The 16,588-nt window shown below is 54.0% G+C and overlaps 1 protein-coding gene across 18 annotated transcripts; it reads left to right on the forward strand.

The window, feature by feature from the left end:
- The first annotated feature begins 64 nt into the window (after positions 1 to 64).
- LOC120764269 (tropomyosin alpha-3 chain) lies at positions 65 to 16,318 on the forward strand. Of its 18 annotated transcripts, none has more exons than XM_040088149.2 (11): positions 65 to 282; positions 3,553 to 3,686; positions 4,517 to 4,634; positions 4,881 to 4,951; positions 5,714 to 5,789; positions 6,849 to 6,911; positions 7,055 to 7,124; positions 8,872 to 8,950; positions 10,739 to 10,802; positions 14,512 to 14,632; positions 15,175 to 16,318. In XM_040088149.2, the coding sequence occupies exons 1-10, from the start codon at positions 151 to 153 to the stop codon at positions 14,587 to 14,589; spliced, it is 885 nt and encodes a 294-aa protein (XP_039944083.1). In that variant the 5' UTR covers positions 65 to 150; the 3' UTR covers positions 14,590 to 14,632; positions 15,175 to 16,318. The 18 variants fall into 18 exon arrangements, 17 of the variants coding, with proteins under 17 accessions (XP_039944083.1, XP_058279756.1, XP_039944096.1 ...); XM_058423772.1 differs by lacking the exon at positions 5,714 to 5,789 and adding an exon at positions 6,296 to 6,371 and having other exon boundaries at positions 69 to 282; XM_040088145.2 differs by lacking the exon at positions 65 to 282 and adding an exon at positions 384 to 609.
- Positions 16,319 to 16,588: the final 270 nt, after the last annotated feature.

Raw genomic sequence — 16,588 nt, forward strand, 5'->3', positions numbered from 1 at the left:
GTTCCCCCGCCACGCCCCGGGCGCGGCGGCCGCTCCATCTCCCCGGTAACGGCCCGCGGGGCGGGCTGGAAGTGACGTCACTTCCGAGCGGCCGCTCCGGGCGCGGTCCCGGTGTCTGGGGGTGGCGGGGCCGGAGCGGAGGCACCGAGCATGGCCGGGGCTACCACTATCGAGGCGGTGAAGCGCAAGATCCAGGTGCTGCAGCAGCAGGCAGACGATGCGGAGGAGCGGGCGGAGCGGCTGCAGCGAGAGGTGGAAGCCGAGCGCCGCAACCGCGAGCAGGTAGCGCCGGGGCCGCCGCGCGGGGGCAGAGCCGGACGGGCGGCGCTCCCGGGGCCGGGGAACGTTCCGAGCCGCGGCGGTGCCGGAGGGATGCCGACCCGGGCCGAAGCGTCCGCTGGGAGAGGGGCTCTCGCTCTGTGTCCGTGGCTCTCTCTGGGTCCCTGGGACCCGCCCGTGGTGCTGAGCGGACGCCGAGGCCGGGGGGATCAGCCTGTCGTCGTTCCGCTGTTACCGGTGTCCCGGGACGGAGAGCAGCGAGGGGGGCCCGGCCGGGGGGAGGCGGAGGTCCCGGCCATCTTGTGCGGCCCCGAGCCCGGAGCTGCGCGAGTAAGATGGAAGGAATGAGCGGGCTCCCTCGGGATTGTGGCCAGCGCGGGAGCCCTCTGAAGCACTCCCAAACTCCGCATCCTGCCCGGATCCCGGCGAGCGGGGATCCCTGAGACCGGCAGCCGCGGGGGAAGGCGGGCTGGGGTGGGATTGCCTGGCAGGGAGGAGGGAGCGACGACAGCAGGATCTGAGCTGGCAGCGCTCAGCGCCTGGCTGGGAAGGCCGGAAAGGCTGGGGACAGGGATGCGGTGACACGGGCAGCACCTCGAGGTGCCGGCTCCCTTGGGCCTGCGACACAGGCAGGGCTGGTGGCGTTTGGGGGACGGGGATTGGGATGACACGGGGCAGGTCCTTGCTCGAATCTAAGCATGAGTCTCGTTGAATTTACAGTGACTTTGCTGCATTCGAAGCCTGAGGCTGAGCACTCCCCCCTGAGTGCTTGAGCCTGTGTCCATGGCAGCGCTGTGGCATTTGCTGGGGACGGATTGGGCTCTGCTGCCCAGGCCCATGGCAGAAGCTCCTGCCTCTCCCAGGCCTCAGCTGGCTCTTTCTTTGCAGGCACTTAAGGAATTCTCCTTGTAATAGAGCATTGTCACGGGTACAGGCATGTTTGTCCCAGCTCCCTGAACCTCCTTTCAAGGGAGAGAACCAGTGCTCCCAGTATGGTGCCCAGGGCTTGCCCGGCCCCGGGTCCTGGGGAGTCCTCTTGAATCTCTTGGGGCAGCTATAGTGAGTCCTGAAGGCCTGGATGAGCTTCTCACTTGATTTGCTGGGCTCCAGGTGCTCCCTTCGTGAAGGAAGCATGGAATAACAGCCCCTTGTAGCTGGGGTGCCTGGAAGAATCACCCGGAAGCATCACCCTGTGCTCTGGGAAAGCCTGACAGTTTCATCTGTATCTACAGAAAAACAGCAGACCAGGAGGTGTAAGGGCTCTTCTGCAGCAGGGGAGAGGCACTTCCTCAAAATTAAGGGCGGTTTTTGGGTGGGTTGAATGCTGCCTGCAGGAAGTCGTGGCTAAGTGATGCAGTTCAGAGGGTCCAGAAGTGGAGGCCCGCTGTACTGGTGTGTCTCCATTGCCTGGGAGAAGGAAGGAGGAGATCCTCCACCTCTACAGCTGGTAGCCGGGCTCCTTTAATAGGGAAAAAATGCGTGTCAGGCAGTCTCCTTCCTGGTTCTGTTTAAGGTATTGTTGTGTTCCTCTTCAGGCAGGCCACTTCCCCTTTCCGTGGGGTGGGTGTTGGCTCTGGGCACCAAACAGCTGTGGGCTTCTCCGGAGTTGGGTGTACCTGCATGGGAGTTCCTCGGTGCTCTCCCAGCCTGGTCTTGGAACCTGCCAGGGGTTCCTTAGTGCCAGTGGTGGGGAGAGCTGGGACAGTCCCTCTGGGAATGGGACACAACTGGTGTTGGGCCCCACTCTAACACTGGCGCCTTTCATCACTCTGCTCCTCCCTCCTCAGGCCCGGTGAGGAGCAGTGTGTCTGGTGAGGAGCAGTGTGTCCGGGATGGATGCTTTGTTATGTGCAGCTGGAGTATTTCGTGTTTGTCTGGCATGTTTCTGTGCCTGGGTCTTTGCAAAGGATCACAGTGCTGCCCTGGAGTGGCTGCACTCCTGCCTGCCTTTGTAATCCTGTTGAGGAGCAGGATTCTGGGCTCCCCGGGGGGCTCCCGTGGGTGTCAGAGTCTCTGAGTGTCTGGGCTTCCCTGGGCTTTGGCTGGAGTTAATGTGGACGTGGCTGTGGCTGTAAGCAGGGGCCTCATGGCCAACCAGGTCATGCCCCCAGGGTCCCAAAAAGCTTGCAGCAAGTCTCTAGTTGACTGTTTAGTCTGGGTCTGATCCAGAAGAGGAGTGCCACTGGAAGGATTTTCATCCTTGGCCTTGAGGTGCTTTGTTTTCAGCAACACTGAAGGGCAGTTCCTGTCCTTTCTATCTGCACTGGCTGTGTTCTGACTCAACGCTGGAGCAAGCCACAGGGTGATGGCAGTGCTGTGTTGCCTTACTGAGTACAAGGAAGTGGCTCTGCCACACGAGTGATGAACTGAGCACAAAACTGCATGGTCTGTGTTCCCCACCATCTGTGTTGCCAGCACAGCGCCATGGGGGCTGGCTTGTACCTTTTGGCCTCTTTGGAGGCTGACTAGAACCTGAATTGCAGTGGTTGGGGGGGTGGGATGGCCTCTGGTCTATGCCCATTCCTTAAAGTCTCAGTCACGTTTCTGGCAAATGTCTGCAGGCTGTCAGCAGTTTCACCAGCTCCCAGTGTGTGTGACTGAACCGAGTCAGCTATTGCTGGGGAACAGCCTCCTGAACCTGTCTCAAGACTGGAGAAGGCTTTTGCTCCTTCTCTGGATTGTTAGTGAGTTGCTGGGAGGGAGGAAGCCTCAAGGACTGCAGGCTCTCTGCTGGGGCTGTGGGCACAGCAGCAACAAGCCCTGGGGCTGGGCAGCACCTGTGAGCAGCCCAGCCTGCCAGCACCCAATACAGCTTCATCTCTGAAGGTGTTAATCCTTCTCACCTTGCTGATGAGAGGGTTTGCCTCAAGCAACTCACGTCCTGTATCACACCAGTAAACTGACTCTCTGCTAAGTGGCAGCTGTCATCACGCTCTGGTGTGCTGGATAAACAGGGCCATGATGAATGGCCTGGCAGGATCCCAGCAGGATCCCAGCAGCTGCAGAGACAGCCTTCGGTGTTTATGGCTTAAGCTGTCACAGCAACATAGGCTGACAGTGAGAAGTCTGCAGGAAGGGAAGGCTGCTGTGCGGAAAAAGCATGCGGGGAGTGTTGCAGATCTAAGTGTGTTGCTTCCCTGAGAAAGGCTAAAGCATCCTGGGTTTGCTTTGGGCCCCCAAAGTGTTCTGCTGCTGACCTGATGGTGAATTTCAGCTGCCCTACCCGAGCTGGTAAACCTGCACAGGCTGAGTACACTCCTCTGCTCCCTCCAGGCTGAGGCAGAAGTGGCATCTTTGAATCGCCGTATCCAGCTGGTAGAGGAGGAGTTGGACCGAGCTCAGGAGCGCCTTGCCACAGCTCTGCAGAAGCTGGAAGAGGCAGAAAAGGCGGCGGATGAGAGCGAAAGGTGAGCAAGGACTCCTGCTTGCACTCTGCCAAACACTGAGTGTTCAGTGCCATCAATGTTTTGGGCTTCCCAGAGTGGGGGAGAAGATCCCACATCAAGGCTGGATGTGGGAGTCTGTGCCTGCTTATGCAGAGCAGCTAAAACAATGCTGATGAACCTGAGGCTGCTGGTGGCTTTGAGTGTCCTGGAACCGGAGGCTAGAGAGTGCGAGGAGGTGCCATGTGCAGCTATGCATCCCCGTCTCCAAAGGAGGAGAAATAAATGCGTTCAGGGACACCACTGCCTTGTAAAGGTGGCTGCTGTTGGGGCAGCTTCTCTTCCATCTCCCTCTGCCAGCAGGCTCCCTAACTGGCAGATGTCCCCTGACCTGGCCTGTGATTCAGAGGGGAGTGGTCCATTTCCAGCTGTGTGATGTGCTTCCTCATGCACGCACCGTGAGCAGCCTGACCGAGCTGGTGGCCTGCTGTAGAGGCAGGCTTGGCTCTTCCTGCGTTCCAGATGGGGAAGTGCTTGACTTGGCTGTGCCGAATCCCTAAGACAGCTGGGCTTGTTCTCAGCAGCATTGCACTTCCCTTGGCCTGGGAACCCAGTGATCTGCTGGAGGAATGTTCCAAGGAGGAGTTAATTCCAAGCAATTGAGGTTGCTGTATTCACATCAGCCTGGCATCCTCTGCCTTCCTGTGCCACTTTCTGCATTCAGAGGAATCACGGCTTATTGGGAAGCATTGTGCTTCCCGGGCAGTGCTGTTAATGCTCTGAAACTCATTGCCCTGCTGGCTTGTCAAAGATTATTTTACATATCTCCCCTCCCTGTGCTTGCTTTTGGGCAGAGGCATGAAAGTCATTGAAAACAGAGCTCTGAAGGATGAGGAGAAGATGGAACTGCAGGAGATCCAGCTCAAGGAAGCCAAGCACATTGCAGAGGAGGCGGACAGGAAGTATGAGGAGGTGAGACCCTTGGGTGCTCTAGTACAACTGACCTGGGCCAGGAGAGTTGAATCCTCTTCCTGCTGACAGCAAATCTAGGGGCAGAGCCTAGCTCTCAGCAGAGCTACATCAGTACTCTGCTTGGCCAAAAGCTTCTGACAGCTCCAGTGGCTCCTGCAGGCATTCCTTCCATTCCTTTCACTGCTGTGCAAAGCCTACAAGCACAAAACCATCCTCCTTCCTCTTGACTCTGATTCTCCTTTCCAGGTTGCTCGGAAACTGGTGATCATTGAAGGAGATCTGGAGCGTACTGAAGAGAGAGCTGAGCTCGCAGAGTCGTGAGTAGTGTGCTTGCATGTACCTGGCAGGTCTGCCTCTGCATGGGAACTAACATTGCTTGCTAACCTTGTTACACAAGGCCTGAAGCACAGGGTGGGTTTAGGTCCGTGAAGGAAGGGGATGAAAGCACTTCTCTCCTTGAGACGGGATTTGCTCCACACATGGAGTTTGTGATGCGATCTGCCTTGGGTGAAGACGCTCTGCCCCTCTGCATGGAGGCTGGAGAGCCTTCCTCTCCTGGGTATTCACCAGCACTGCTTTTGTGTGTGCAGCCACAAGATTGTTCACGTTGCTACAGAGCACAGTGCCTGAGCTGAAGCGGCAGAGGCCTCCTGGGCCAGGGGCTGAAGTGGCATATGGGGTGGGTGAGGGCAGAGTTGTGCCTGAGGCTGGTCTCTAGGCCCCTCCCAAGTATTTGCAGTAACCACTACAGGCTTCTCCGCTGCTGAGCAGAAATCTGGGCTTCCTCTGCTAAGAGCAGAGACACAAATCCTGGTGTTTGGGCTCCTTTCAGGTGTCCAGATGCTTTAGCTGATCCTTGTGGAGCTGGTCAGGGCCTTTCTGTGCTCTGGGCCTTGTCTAACATGGTGTGTATGCAGCAGCAGCAGCAGCACTGTGCTTCCTGCCCAGACGTGCATGTTGTGACCATGATTTTTCTGTTTCCCCCCACCCCCTTTTTTGCTCTGTGGTGGTGTGGTTTTGGTGCTCCTTTTGACCTTGCCCCCACCTGGCTTGTGCCCTTTTGTGACCGTCACTAACAGTCATTGCCGGGAGCTGCAGGAGCAGATCAGAGTGATGGACCAGAACTTGAAGTGTCTGTCTGTTGCTGAAGAAAAGGTACTAACCTTTCCCTTCTTGAACCATTAAACCAGAACTCATGTGGTCTCCTCACTGTGCTCCTCCCCTCAGCTTAACTGCATCTCTTTCTTTCTCTCTCTCTCTCTCTCCTGGAACATTCTGTCTTCTCTGCCCATGAATATCCCTGTCTGAGTGGTGGTGGCTGTCCTTCTGTCCATCAGAACAGCTTCCCTCCGTACAGCACACTAAATGAGAAGCTTCTCCTTGGAGACTCCAAGTCTGGCAGAAACCTGTGTCCACATCTCACTGCTCAGCTCTGTGTCCCGTGCATGTGCTGGCAGAATACTTCAAACATGAGCTCAGAGGCAAAAAGGGAACTTGCTTTCTGCACAGGTGCCTCAAAGCAGGGTCCTATCCAGTCTCATCTCAGTCTCCTAAAGATCTTCCTGATCTTCCCTGCACGTGGATTCACTTCTTGTCTCCTGTCTTTCCCTCCCACTTCTTCTTTTCCTTTTTTTTCCCCCTTTCCTTACAAAACCCCACAGTAAATGTTCCGAGCTGGAGGAGGAGCTGAAGAATGTCACCAACAATCTCAAGTCTCTTGAGGCTCAGGCTGAGAAGGTAGGGCTGCCTGTCCCACGGCCAGAAACATTGCTGTTGTGCTAGGAGGGTGTGTTAACAGCAGAGCATCCACTAGGGTGGAAATGATTCAACTGCATCCTAAGCAAGCCAAGAGTGCTGTGCTTACTCTGCTGGGAGGGATAACATGTTTCATTGGAGGGCCATGGAAGCTGAGGTGTGGGAGGCCTGGCTGCCCTTCCCTGCCTTGGGGCAGACTCAGTCAGCTAGGATGTTTAAGCTGCTAAAATGTTAAGATGAGGATTTTTCTGCATCCAAGTTTGTGTTCCATGCATGATGTGAGACTTGCCACCTGACCCAGTCCTGTAGGATTTGGGTAAGGATGTGAACAGCTCCCAGTTGGAAGGTTCTGTTGTGGCATGTGTGCTGCAGTGAGGAGTTTTTATCACCCTCTGTGGCTGTGGGCTCTCTGGAGAGGGAGGTATCTGGGGCTGCTGACTGCTGACTTCTTTTCCACAGTACTCTCAAAAAGAGGATAAATACGAAGAAGAGATCAAGATTTTGACTGATAAACTCAAAGAGGTGAGTGACCGTGTCGGGATGGCCCAGCTGGGTGAGCTGGCCTCAGCTTGACTGGGAGATGTGAAGGGCGGGAGACTCCCTGTCCTCGGACTAATGCCCTTTGCTGTAGAGCTGTTGCACTGACTCTTATTTCTGTCTGGCAGGCAGAGACCCGTGCTGAATTTGCTGAACGCTCTGTAGCCAAGCTGGAGAAGACCATTGATGATCTGGAAGGTACATTCTGGGGATAGGAAACCAAGGAATGTGTGTTGAATGAGAAGCTAAGGAGGGCTATCTCTCACGTAGCTGGAGAGTGGAGAGGCTGCCGTGTTCCTCATTACTTGGAGCATAACCTGACTTGGCCTCCAAGGTGAGGCTTGGCAAGAGTCCTGCCCTGTGCCTCTGCTCTGAAAACAGCTCCCCAGCTGTGCTGCAGCAGGGCTCAAGCTCTTGATCCAGTCACCTGGCCTCATCTATATGGCTGGTAAATTTTATAGTGATATCCTCAGGAATGTAACTAGATCCCTGTGCTCCAGCTTAATCCAATTAATTTAGGAGTGGCATAGGAAAGAAACACCTGAACTTGTAAGAATTGATCACAATAACATCCTTGTGTGCAGAACATCATGCACGTGCTGGCTACTGCAAACAGCATCTTGCAAGTCAACCACAGGAGTCAGTGAGTCTTGGAACAGCCCCCGTGAAGAGTCAGATTCCCCAGTTTAACCAGAAACAAGGTTAAATTGCCAGCAGTTCAGTCTGTGGGGTAGCCTGTGCCAAGGATGGGTTCCTTTCCTCCTCCCACTCCTTCACACAATTCTTCAGGAACACTCCTGAGGCCAGCCATCGCAGAACCTTGCCCCAAGCCACAGAAGGAAAAGGTTTCAGCTGCCTCCCTTAAATCTGGGAGTGTGGCCAGATTCTTCTGTGAGCTGCTGTGGCTGGATTGGTGGTGCTGGTAAACCAAAACCCTTACAGGTCTCCTACCTTGACCACAGGTGTGCCTTTGTGGTCTTTTAGTGCCAGTTCTTGGAGATACAAAGCACCATCCTACTGTCTGGAGTCACTCTGGAGGTTTATTATCTAGAAATAGCAATGGTGTCAGCTGGGCTGTTCCAGAACTGCAGCCAAGCAGCAATCTGAGCCACCTCATGATCCAGGACAAGCTTTTATTTGGAACTGCAGAAAGTCCTCCAGATTCCTGCATGCTCCCCTTAAAACCTGTTGATTGGGAGTTGGCTCTGGTCTGCAGCCTCGCTGCTGAAGTGACCTAGTTTATGACAACTGACAAAGTACCCTAGGCTCTGCGAGGCTGTTAACAGCATGCCCAGCTGCACTCTAGCCCAGGCAGTCAGAGCTGGAGCAGCCTGTGCCAGCTCTGCAGGGCTCAGGGATGCATCAGCACAGTTCCAGGCCCACCCCTCTCTGGAGGCGGAGAGCTGCCTGTCAGCTCCATTATCTGATGGAGAACAGTGGTGTGGCCAGTCTGCTCCCCCACCTCACTGCGTCCTGCAGGATTGGAATTTCCTCTGATGCCAGCTCTATTACATGGCTGACTTCTCCCAAGCCAGTCTTTGCATTGAGACACAGGTGAGAACAAAGTACCTCAATTATCAGTGCTCTCCTTAGGTGTAAAAAACTTCTCCCTAAGTGGATGGAGTTGCCTTTCCCTGCTGCTCCTGACACTGGTTCCTGCTGACCTAGCTGGACAGCTTGTTTTTACAAGGTGATGTGGTTTGAGTGCTGCCCTTGGAGCTGGATTGTAATCCTGGAACGCAGCTGTGGGTCAGTTAGTCCTCAGGCTGCTGAAACCCTCCCGTTCATTGTTGGGGATGAACACGGAGTCGTGATGGCTCCACATCTAACTTCATTTTCTTCTGTTCATGAGTCCCATCCTGCTTTTCCTGCCCCAGAGTGTTGGAAGAACTCCTTTGCCTTCCCTCATTGTTTTCCTTTTGTTCTCCTCCTGAACCTCTTCTAGATGAGCTCTATGCCCAGAAACTGAAGTACAAAGCAATTAGTGAGGAACTGGACCACGCCCTGAATGACATGACTTCCATGTAAATATGAGCTGGCTGGTGTTCGCCTCTCGCTTAAGCAGGCTGGACCACCAGCGCTTGCTTGGTTTGCTGTGGTTTCCGTAGTTGGAGAATCGGCGGCGCTGTGCCGTCCAGGTTACTTCTACAGATCTGCCCAAGGTGCCCCAGCATGCCGTCCTCTAACTCTAGGTCCTTGTGATCTGCATGCGTAACCAAGTGCTGTGCTGGCCTGAGAGGGTTCTGACTTAAATTTGAGTGCAATTCCCATTCTCACTGGGAAAGGCTTTCTCAGGAAATGTTGCTTTGTCGTCTGCTGGAGCCACTGGGCCATGGTCTCAGATTCCTTCTGGAAGAGGCTGTGGATAGTGCTCAGGTGGATTCCTTAGGAATTGCCTCAATAGGCTTGAGATGGGCCGGATCATGAACTGATCTGTGGAAGTAGCTGAACTTGTGTGTTTCTGCAACTTCGCTCCTCAGCTTTGTGTTCAGATCTGCAGTGGGTGCTGCTAACAACTGCTCCGTCTGGTCCTTGCACTAACCCAGGAGAGACCCGGTCCTCACTCCACAGAGAAGAGCCTTAACACCTGTCCCAAAGTTTCCTAAGCAGAGTTTGCTGTGCACAAACATTGAAGCTTCTCTTAAAATTAGTGTCTCCTTCTGTCTCACACAGATAAGTCTTGCGGTTCCAAACTCCGCTTTGGATTTGTCTCTGCTTGGTGGCTTGTTCTGCATCGGCACCCGGCATTCGCGCTCTCTTCATCTCACTCTGAATTCCAGTACCTTTTTCCAGTTAACTGTGCACAGGGCATCCCTGGGAATGGGTGCTGTAAAGACACGGAAGCAGCAGCAGCAGCAGCCCTCCCAGTTCTGCTGCACTTGCTCCCAAACAAAGCTTCCTCTGTGTGACCTGATGTGCCAGACACAGCCTGCTCTGAGGGGCTGCTCTTTCCGTGTCCAGGGAGCTGGGAGGATGTTGTTCTCATCTGCATATCTTGTGTGGAGCCATAAAGCTCTTTTTGTATTTCTCTTGCCTCTTGCTCGAGCATGATGTCACCTTTTTTAAGGAAAACAGTTCTTGCATAAATGGCTGTTGCTTTTGAGAAATGGGTTTCTAGTGACCACTCGCTGCTTTAGAGTAACTGTTTCAGCATTGCCTTCACACCAGCGTCACCCTCCATGGAACACAGACCTCACTAGCACGCTGGATTTTTCTTTGAGGTGTGTTACTGGCTCCCAGATGTGATGGCAGCTCTGCAGACACGGCCTGTGGGGTCAAACAGGAGGCTAGGGGTTGCAGCAGCAGGCCCTGGAGCTGTGCCTGACTGAAGACACTCCTCATTCCTGCCTGCTTTGGAGTGTTCCCCAGCACCGGTTGCCAAATGCTGGCTTGCAGTGGGAGGTCACACACCTGATAGTCGTTAGCCGGGGTATGGAAGCCAATAAATACTGTGTGAGCTCTGCCTGGTCTCTACTGGGGCAGAACTGGTTGGGTGTGAAGCTTCTTGCTTCAGGAATGAGAAGGCACTGCAGCTGGGCTGTGAGCATCTGAGCCAGGGAATCTTTTGCATGGGGGACCCTCCCCATGCAGGGGCTGAGGACTGCAGGATCCTTCTAGGAGCGTGGCATAGAGCTTCCCACTGAGCACTGCCACTGGCAGTGGGCTGTGAATGCCTGGCATGTGTCACCACTGGCACTGTTGATAGTTGATCTGGTATGATAAACACTGGTCAGCCTCTCAAAACAGTATGTGCTGCCTCATGATGGTTAGTCAAATATTTTTTCCTTTCTGGATCGGTTCATCTGCCACAGTGCCCGAAGAGCCCTTCGTGAGCAGAGTTCTGATGAGATGGGACACTTCCCGTGGCTTTCTCAGGTTTGTGCCCTTCTGGTCTTCACATGACAGCACTGGCAGTCAGGATAATCGAGGCACACTCACCTGCTCCAGCCTGTCCCACTCTGCCTTTGGTGGCAGGTCTGTGTGGGGAAGGGAGGGAGCACTCAGTGTCCTGGGACAAAAAGTCCTGGGATGTGGGGCAGTAGCTGTGCCCTCTAAGCACAAACCAAGAACCCAGAACTCTTCAGTAACCCAGCTGCAGCTGGAGTTGAGGATCTGGATCCTGTGGGAGGGGCAGGGCTTCTGTAAATGTGAAAGCTTCCAGTGCAGTACGTCATCATTGTCTGTGAATGTCTGAAGGGAGGGTGTCAGAGGATGGACCAGGTTCTGCTCAGTGGTGCCCAGCAGTAGGACAGGCAGCACACAGAAATTGATGCCCAGGAAGTTCTACATGAACATGAGGAAGAATTTCTTTCCTGTGTTGGTAAATGAGCCCAGAGACAAAGTCTCCCTCACTAGAGATATTCCAGAATGATCTGGATACAGTCCTGGGTGATGTGCTCTGGGATGACCCTGCTTGAGCAGGGAGGTTGGACCAGATAATCCACAGCAGTTCCTTTCAGCCTCATCCCTTCTGTGATTGATAGCGGGTAGGAGGTGGCAGCTTTGCCCTCAGGAAGTGCCTCTCTCCTCACAGGGAGGTCTAGTTGCATCCTGACTCTTGCTGTGGGCAGCTGGTGGCTCTTCTCTGCACAGTGGTGTTCCTGGGAATGTTATCTAAGGCTGGGCTGTGGCAGGCCCTTTCCACACTCATCTGGAAGGAATCCACTCTGGGTGGTGGATGGGTATGTGGGTGGGTGATGCAGTGTTTACCCTGGGAGGTTTTGGAGGCATCTGGTCTGACTGGATTGCTGGGCTTGTGCAGGCTGGTTACTGTGAGCTGAGCTGTGATGTGGGAGTGCTGCAAACATGGGTTAACTGACCAGGAGGGCCAGGTCCTGGGGCTCCCCTCATCCTGGGGCTCCCTGAGTGGCAGGGATAGCTGGTGAGGCTGCCCCGGGGTTGGGCAGAGAAGGGAGCAGGCCAAACATGGCTTAGCTGCTGCAGTCCTGGGCAGGTGTGCTGTTCCTGAAGTCTGGGAAGTTAAATTATGCTAAACATTCCAGTCTGCTGCCTTGTGTGGGTGAATCATCAGGTCCCTGTACACAAGCAGGAATGTTTGCTTGAAAGCTTTGAGCTGTTGCACCGAGTCCTGCTGAGCACAGTTCACTCTCATCCTCTGCCACTCAGGAGATCCAGGAGCAACCTGGATCCCTGGGGTCTGGGGCCTGGCATTGGGGCTGCCCAGAGCCAGCATGGAGCCAGGGTCCCTCGCAGCAATAGCAGCTGTTGTGCAAGGCATGGGCCAGGCAGGATGCTGTATGCCCACAGCTTCCCTCAACTTTCACATTGTGATAGGACAAAAATCATTGCCTTCTCTGCCCGTGCCTTGGTCCCTTGGTGGCTTTAAAGAAGGGATAATCAGTCAGCATTACTGCCCTCTCCTGCAGAGCAAGGTGCAGTCAGAGTGGGTCCTGAGGACTGAGAAGCTGAGGTGAAGCTGAGGTTGAGCTTCCCCCTCTGTGTGCAGGTGTTATAGTGGAGGGGCTGAGAGCTGAGACTCTGGGGAGGGTGACATGCTTTGACTGCTCCATGTAAACCACTTTCTGGAATTTTAGTCAGCTAGGTCTGGTTTGAACACAAAATATTCCAAGATTGAAAGCAATGAGGAATGGTGTAGCTCCCCTTCAGAGGGTGCCTAAGAGTCCTGGGACATCATAGTACAAGGATTGGAGTGGGAGCCCAAGGCCAGGGCTGTGCTCTAGGCTCACTCCTCCAGCAGAGGCATCAGACTGTGTCATTGCAGGTGATGCTGGTTGGTTCTGCCAGGCTGGAAGATGATGTGTAAGGTTTTTTCACTGTCTGGAATTCCCTTAAGTGCAGGAATTGCAGCTGTCAGGCTGGGAGCAGCAGCTGCCATGCAAATGAGCAAGGAGGGGTGCTGAATGTATGGTGTGTAGTGGCTGGTTGTGCTGACAGGCTGTGTGGCAGGACACTGGCCATCGAGCCCCGAGAAGTGACAGCTCCTGGAAAGGGACCAAACATGCTGATGAGCATGAGTGCCTGGCATGGACCTCGAGGATGTGTGTGGCTGCCAGACCTCTGTGGGGCTATAAGGACAGGGACTGGAGGGGCCATGGCTGCAGAGGCAGTGGCAGCTTGTGCCCTGCTCATGGAGTTGTTCTGGGGCAGATGTAAAAGAGGTGTGCTCCAAAAGTCCTTCTGTCCTGTACCTGAAGCAGGTGATGCTGTTGGTCCTATCTGGGTTGCTGGTGTGGCACCAGGCCTGTTCTCAGAGGAGGGTCCTCCAGGCCGGGGATGAGATGTTGTCATTCTCAGTTCTTCGGTGTGCCTGTCCTGCTGTTCAACCCCTGCCAGTCCCACTGCAGTGTTGATGTGGCTCCCTCTGGAAGCTGTTTCTGGTACAGCTGTGGACTTGCTTCTGCAATGTGCTCCACAGGCTTAAAGCACATCCCAGATCTCTGTCCTTGCTGGGGTCCGGTCCAGCCCTGCCTGCAGGCTCCTCTTCTGGTGTTTCCTCTTCCTTTCTTCGCCTTGGCACATCTTTGGCAGCACTTTCACTTCTGCCCACACTTGGTTTCCTCTGTGATCTTCTAAGCTGAAGCACAAGTTAGAGAAAGACAAACCCTTGGGAATAGCCCAGGCTGTCCTCAGAAGCACACGTTATGGAGACAGCTTTTTTTATGTGCTCATCTTGGTGATCTACTAACCTTCCCTTTCTCTCTTTTTCTCTCTTCCTCTTGTTTCCCTTATCCTCTCGCTGCTGCAGAGCGCCTGTACAGCCAGCTTGAGAAAAACCGCCTGCTCTCTAATGAGCTGAAGTTAACGCTGCATGATCTGTGTGACTGAGAAGGGGCCCACTAATCCCATTAAACAAGCTTATTTCGACCACCAGTGCTGTGGACCACAGTGAAATCTGATCATTAAGACTGGCAGACTTGTGAATTTTATGCAATTGCTGCTTTTTAATGAGGCTCTTGGATTTATCCTGTAATTTATTTAAGCGGTTTTTGTTTGGTTTTTTTAATATATCAAGGTAATCTCTATTCTTGGTGAAGTCACCCTCAGACTTGGCTGGTTTTTGAGCAGTCTTGTTTGCTTGTCCAGGGGGTCCTGCCTGGCTCCTCCATGGAACCAGAATGGCTGCAGCCCCCAAATGAGGGGTGGGGTGAAATTAGACTTATATCTGCTTGAAGCTGCCTGTCAAGTGCTACAACTTAATTCACTATTAGCTGAATGGCTGTAGGATTTCCTGGTGAATGGAATGATGGCTTCTACCAATAAATGGCTGACTTTGTGGTCTGTGAGACGCTGCACACCTGCAGTACATTCCTGTCTAGGGGAGTTCTAACTGAGGTGGTTTGGGGGCAGCAGTAATTTCCCAGGCCTGACCCCAGTGCAGCTTCAGAGCCCTGAAATGGATTGGGGAAGCTCACAGACATCTTGACAGCGAGTGCCAAAATGCACAGCCTGGAGCTGTGTCCTGGGTGCCTGCAGGGAGTATTTAAATGCTGCTGCTGCTCATGCTCGAGGAAGGCTGTTCTCTCTCTGTGCACAGTTTCTGGACCTGGGGAGGTTGGGAGTGGCTTTGGGAATCTGCCTGTACCTAAAGGACGTTTTTCTGCAGCCTGTCTGTCCAACGTCCCAGCGTGTGGATGTCTCCAGTGATATGGGTGGGCTTACCTTTGGAGTAAAGCCTACTTAGAGCACTGGCTGCTGATCTGCTCTCCTCCTGCCTTAAGGAACATGTGAGAATTGACTGCACAGCTCCCTGTAGTGTCGGGCAGGGTGCAGCTCCATCACTCCTCACTCTCTGCCTGCCACTGCCTCGGCTCCTGTCCCTCTGCCCCCCAGGCTGGCAGTCTGCTCCCTGCTGCTGGGCTTGGCATCCCTGCCCTGTGCTGAGGGGAAGGGGGCACAACCAGCTGTAGTTCCAGGGGATGGTTTCCAAGCGTGTGTTGCTCTTGGGTGCCTTGCTGGGCCACGTGTGTCAGCTGTGGAGGAGTGGAAGCCCTGGGAAGAGCTGGCTGCAGTCAGAGATGCCTGCATGTGAAACACTGCCTAGAGCTCTGGCTAAAGGTGCACTGGGCCATCCTGACTGGGAGCACCAGCGGTGTGAGGCGAGGGCTGCACACGAGCCAGGAAACCTCCGAGCTTCCAGCTGCGCCCAGCCAGGCGCTGCGCCCCAAGGATCGCTGCGGCAGCGCGCGGGGAAGGGGCTGGCACGAGCTTTCTTTGGCAAAGGACTCTTGCTGCTGATTTGTAACTCTCCACTCTTGCTTCCTGCCAGATAAACTGAAATCCACCAAAGAGGAGCATCTCTGCACGCAAAGAATGCTGGACCAGACCCTGCTAGACCTGAACGAGATGTAATGGATCCCTGCCACTGCCTCTGCCATGTGATGCCAGCCCAGCTGCTGCTGCCCTCTAACCCTGGGACCAGAATCTACTTTCCGTTGCCAACTCGACCAAACACAGATCTTTGTTCCAGGGTTAAAGGCCACTAGGTTGGGCAGAGCTTCAAACAGCATCATTAAGGGAAATAAACAATGCAATAATGTTTGGAGAGCATGTTTGAGATGTACACATTTTGTAACTACCTTTTTTTGTAGTAGCCATTATAAACATTCCAAATAACATGTGAGGCTGGTGAGCTACACTTCAAAGCTCTTGGCTTTAAAATTTGGTATTAACCTTCTGTTAATCGGCTCTGGGCCACCCTGCTTTGGCAGGGCAGGAAATGGATATGATGGTTCTGGCTGCGAATTGGAGTAGCCGGGCTAGGGATGGAAGCCTGTTTGGAAAACGTCCTTTCCAGGAGCTGTTTGCTAAAAGCACAGTTCAGTTTTTCAGCTTTAAGGTAACTCTGTGTTGGGAAGGAACAACTTGGGTGAAAGGCGTCCTTTCTTTTTTGGGGTTTGGTGGTTTTTTTTTTCAGCCAAGCCGGTCATCTGAACAATTGAACATTCACAGGGATCGTGTCCCTTCCCCTCCACACCTGAAGGGCTTAGAGAAGCCTCTGTCCGTGTAACCCATCGCTCCCCTGGGGCTGACTTTGCCTTCACTAAGAGCTGACGCACCAAGCTTCACTGCTCATCACTGGGTTACACTTAACAGCTTAAGTGCAACAGCCTTGTGTTCTTGGAGAAGTGTTTTTGCCTACCTGGAGGGAGGGAGCCAAGCCTTCCCTCCTGCCCAGGACTGCTCTTACTGTCTTGAGTGCAAGCCATCTCACTGTGCATTGCTGATGTGTCGTGCTTGTGAGGCGTGCGTGTGGCAATGTCACACGGTGTGTGTAGCTTGTGGTTTGAGCATGCTGCTTGGTTGTAGCAGTTTTTGGGGCCAATCCGGAGACAAAAACCCTATCCAGTGTTTTGATACTAAATTGAAAAATTGTGTTACTGTCTTTTGAAATAAAAACTGATCCCTCCACACGGCTGCTGGCTGCAGAGCTTTATTAGGTGGGCTTGTGGGGGATGAGGATGAGGGGATGAGGACTGGGGTACGTGCCCGTCCCTGGGCAGTGAGAGCAGGCCTGGGGTAAGTAGCACTTTGCAGGGTGGGAGTGCAAAAGCAGGACTGTGGTCAGGAGTTCCTCAGTCAGTCTGGAGACCACACTGGGTTGGGTGGAAGTGTGAATCTGCTGGAGGGTGGGAAGGCTCTGCAGAGGGATCTCTACAGCCTGGATCCAGTGGTGTGACAGT

Source organism: Hirundo rustica, chromosome 29, assembly GCF_015227805.2.
Source record: "Hirundo rustica isolate bHirRus1 chromosome 29, bHirRus1.pri.v3, whole genome shotgun sequence".
Lineage (NCBI taxonomy): Eukaryota > Metazoa > Chordata > Aves > Passeriformes > Hirundinidae > Hirundo > Hirundo rustica.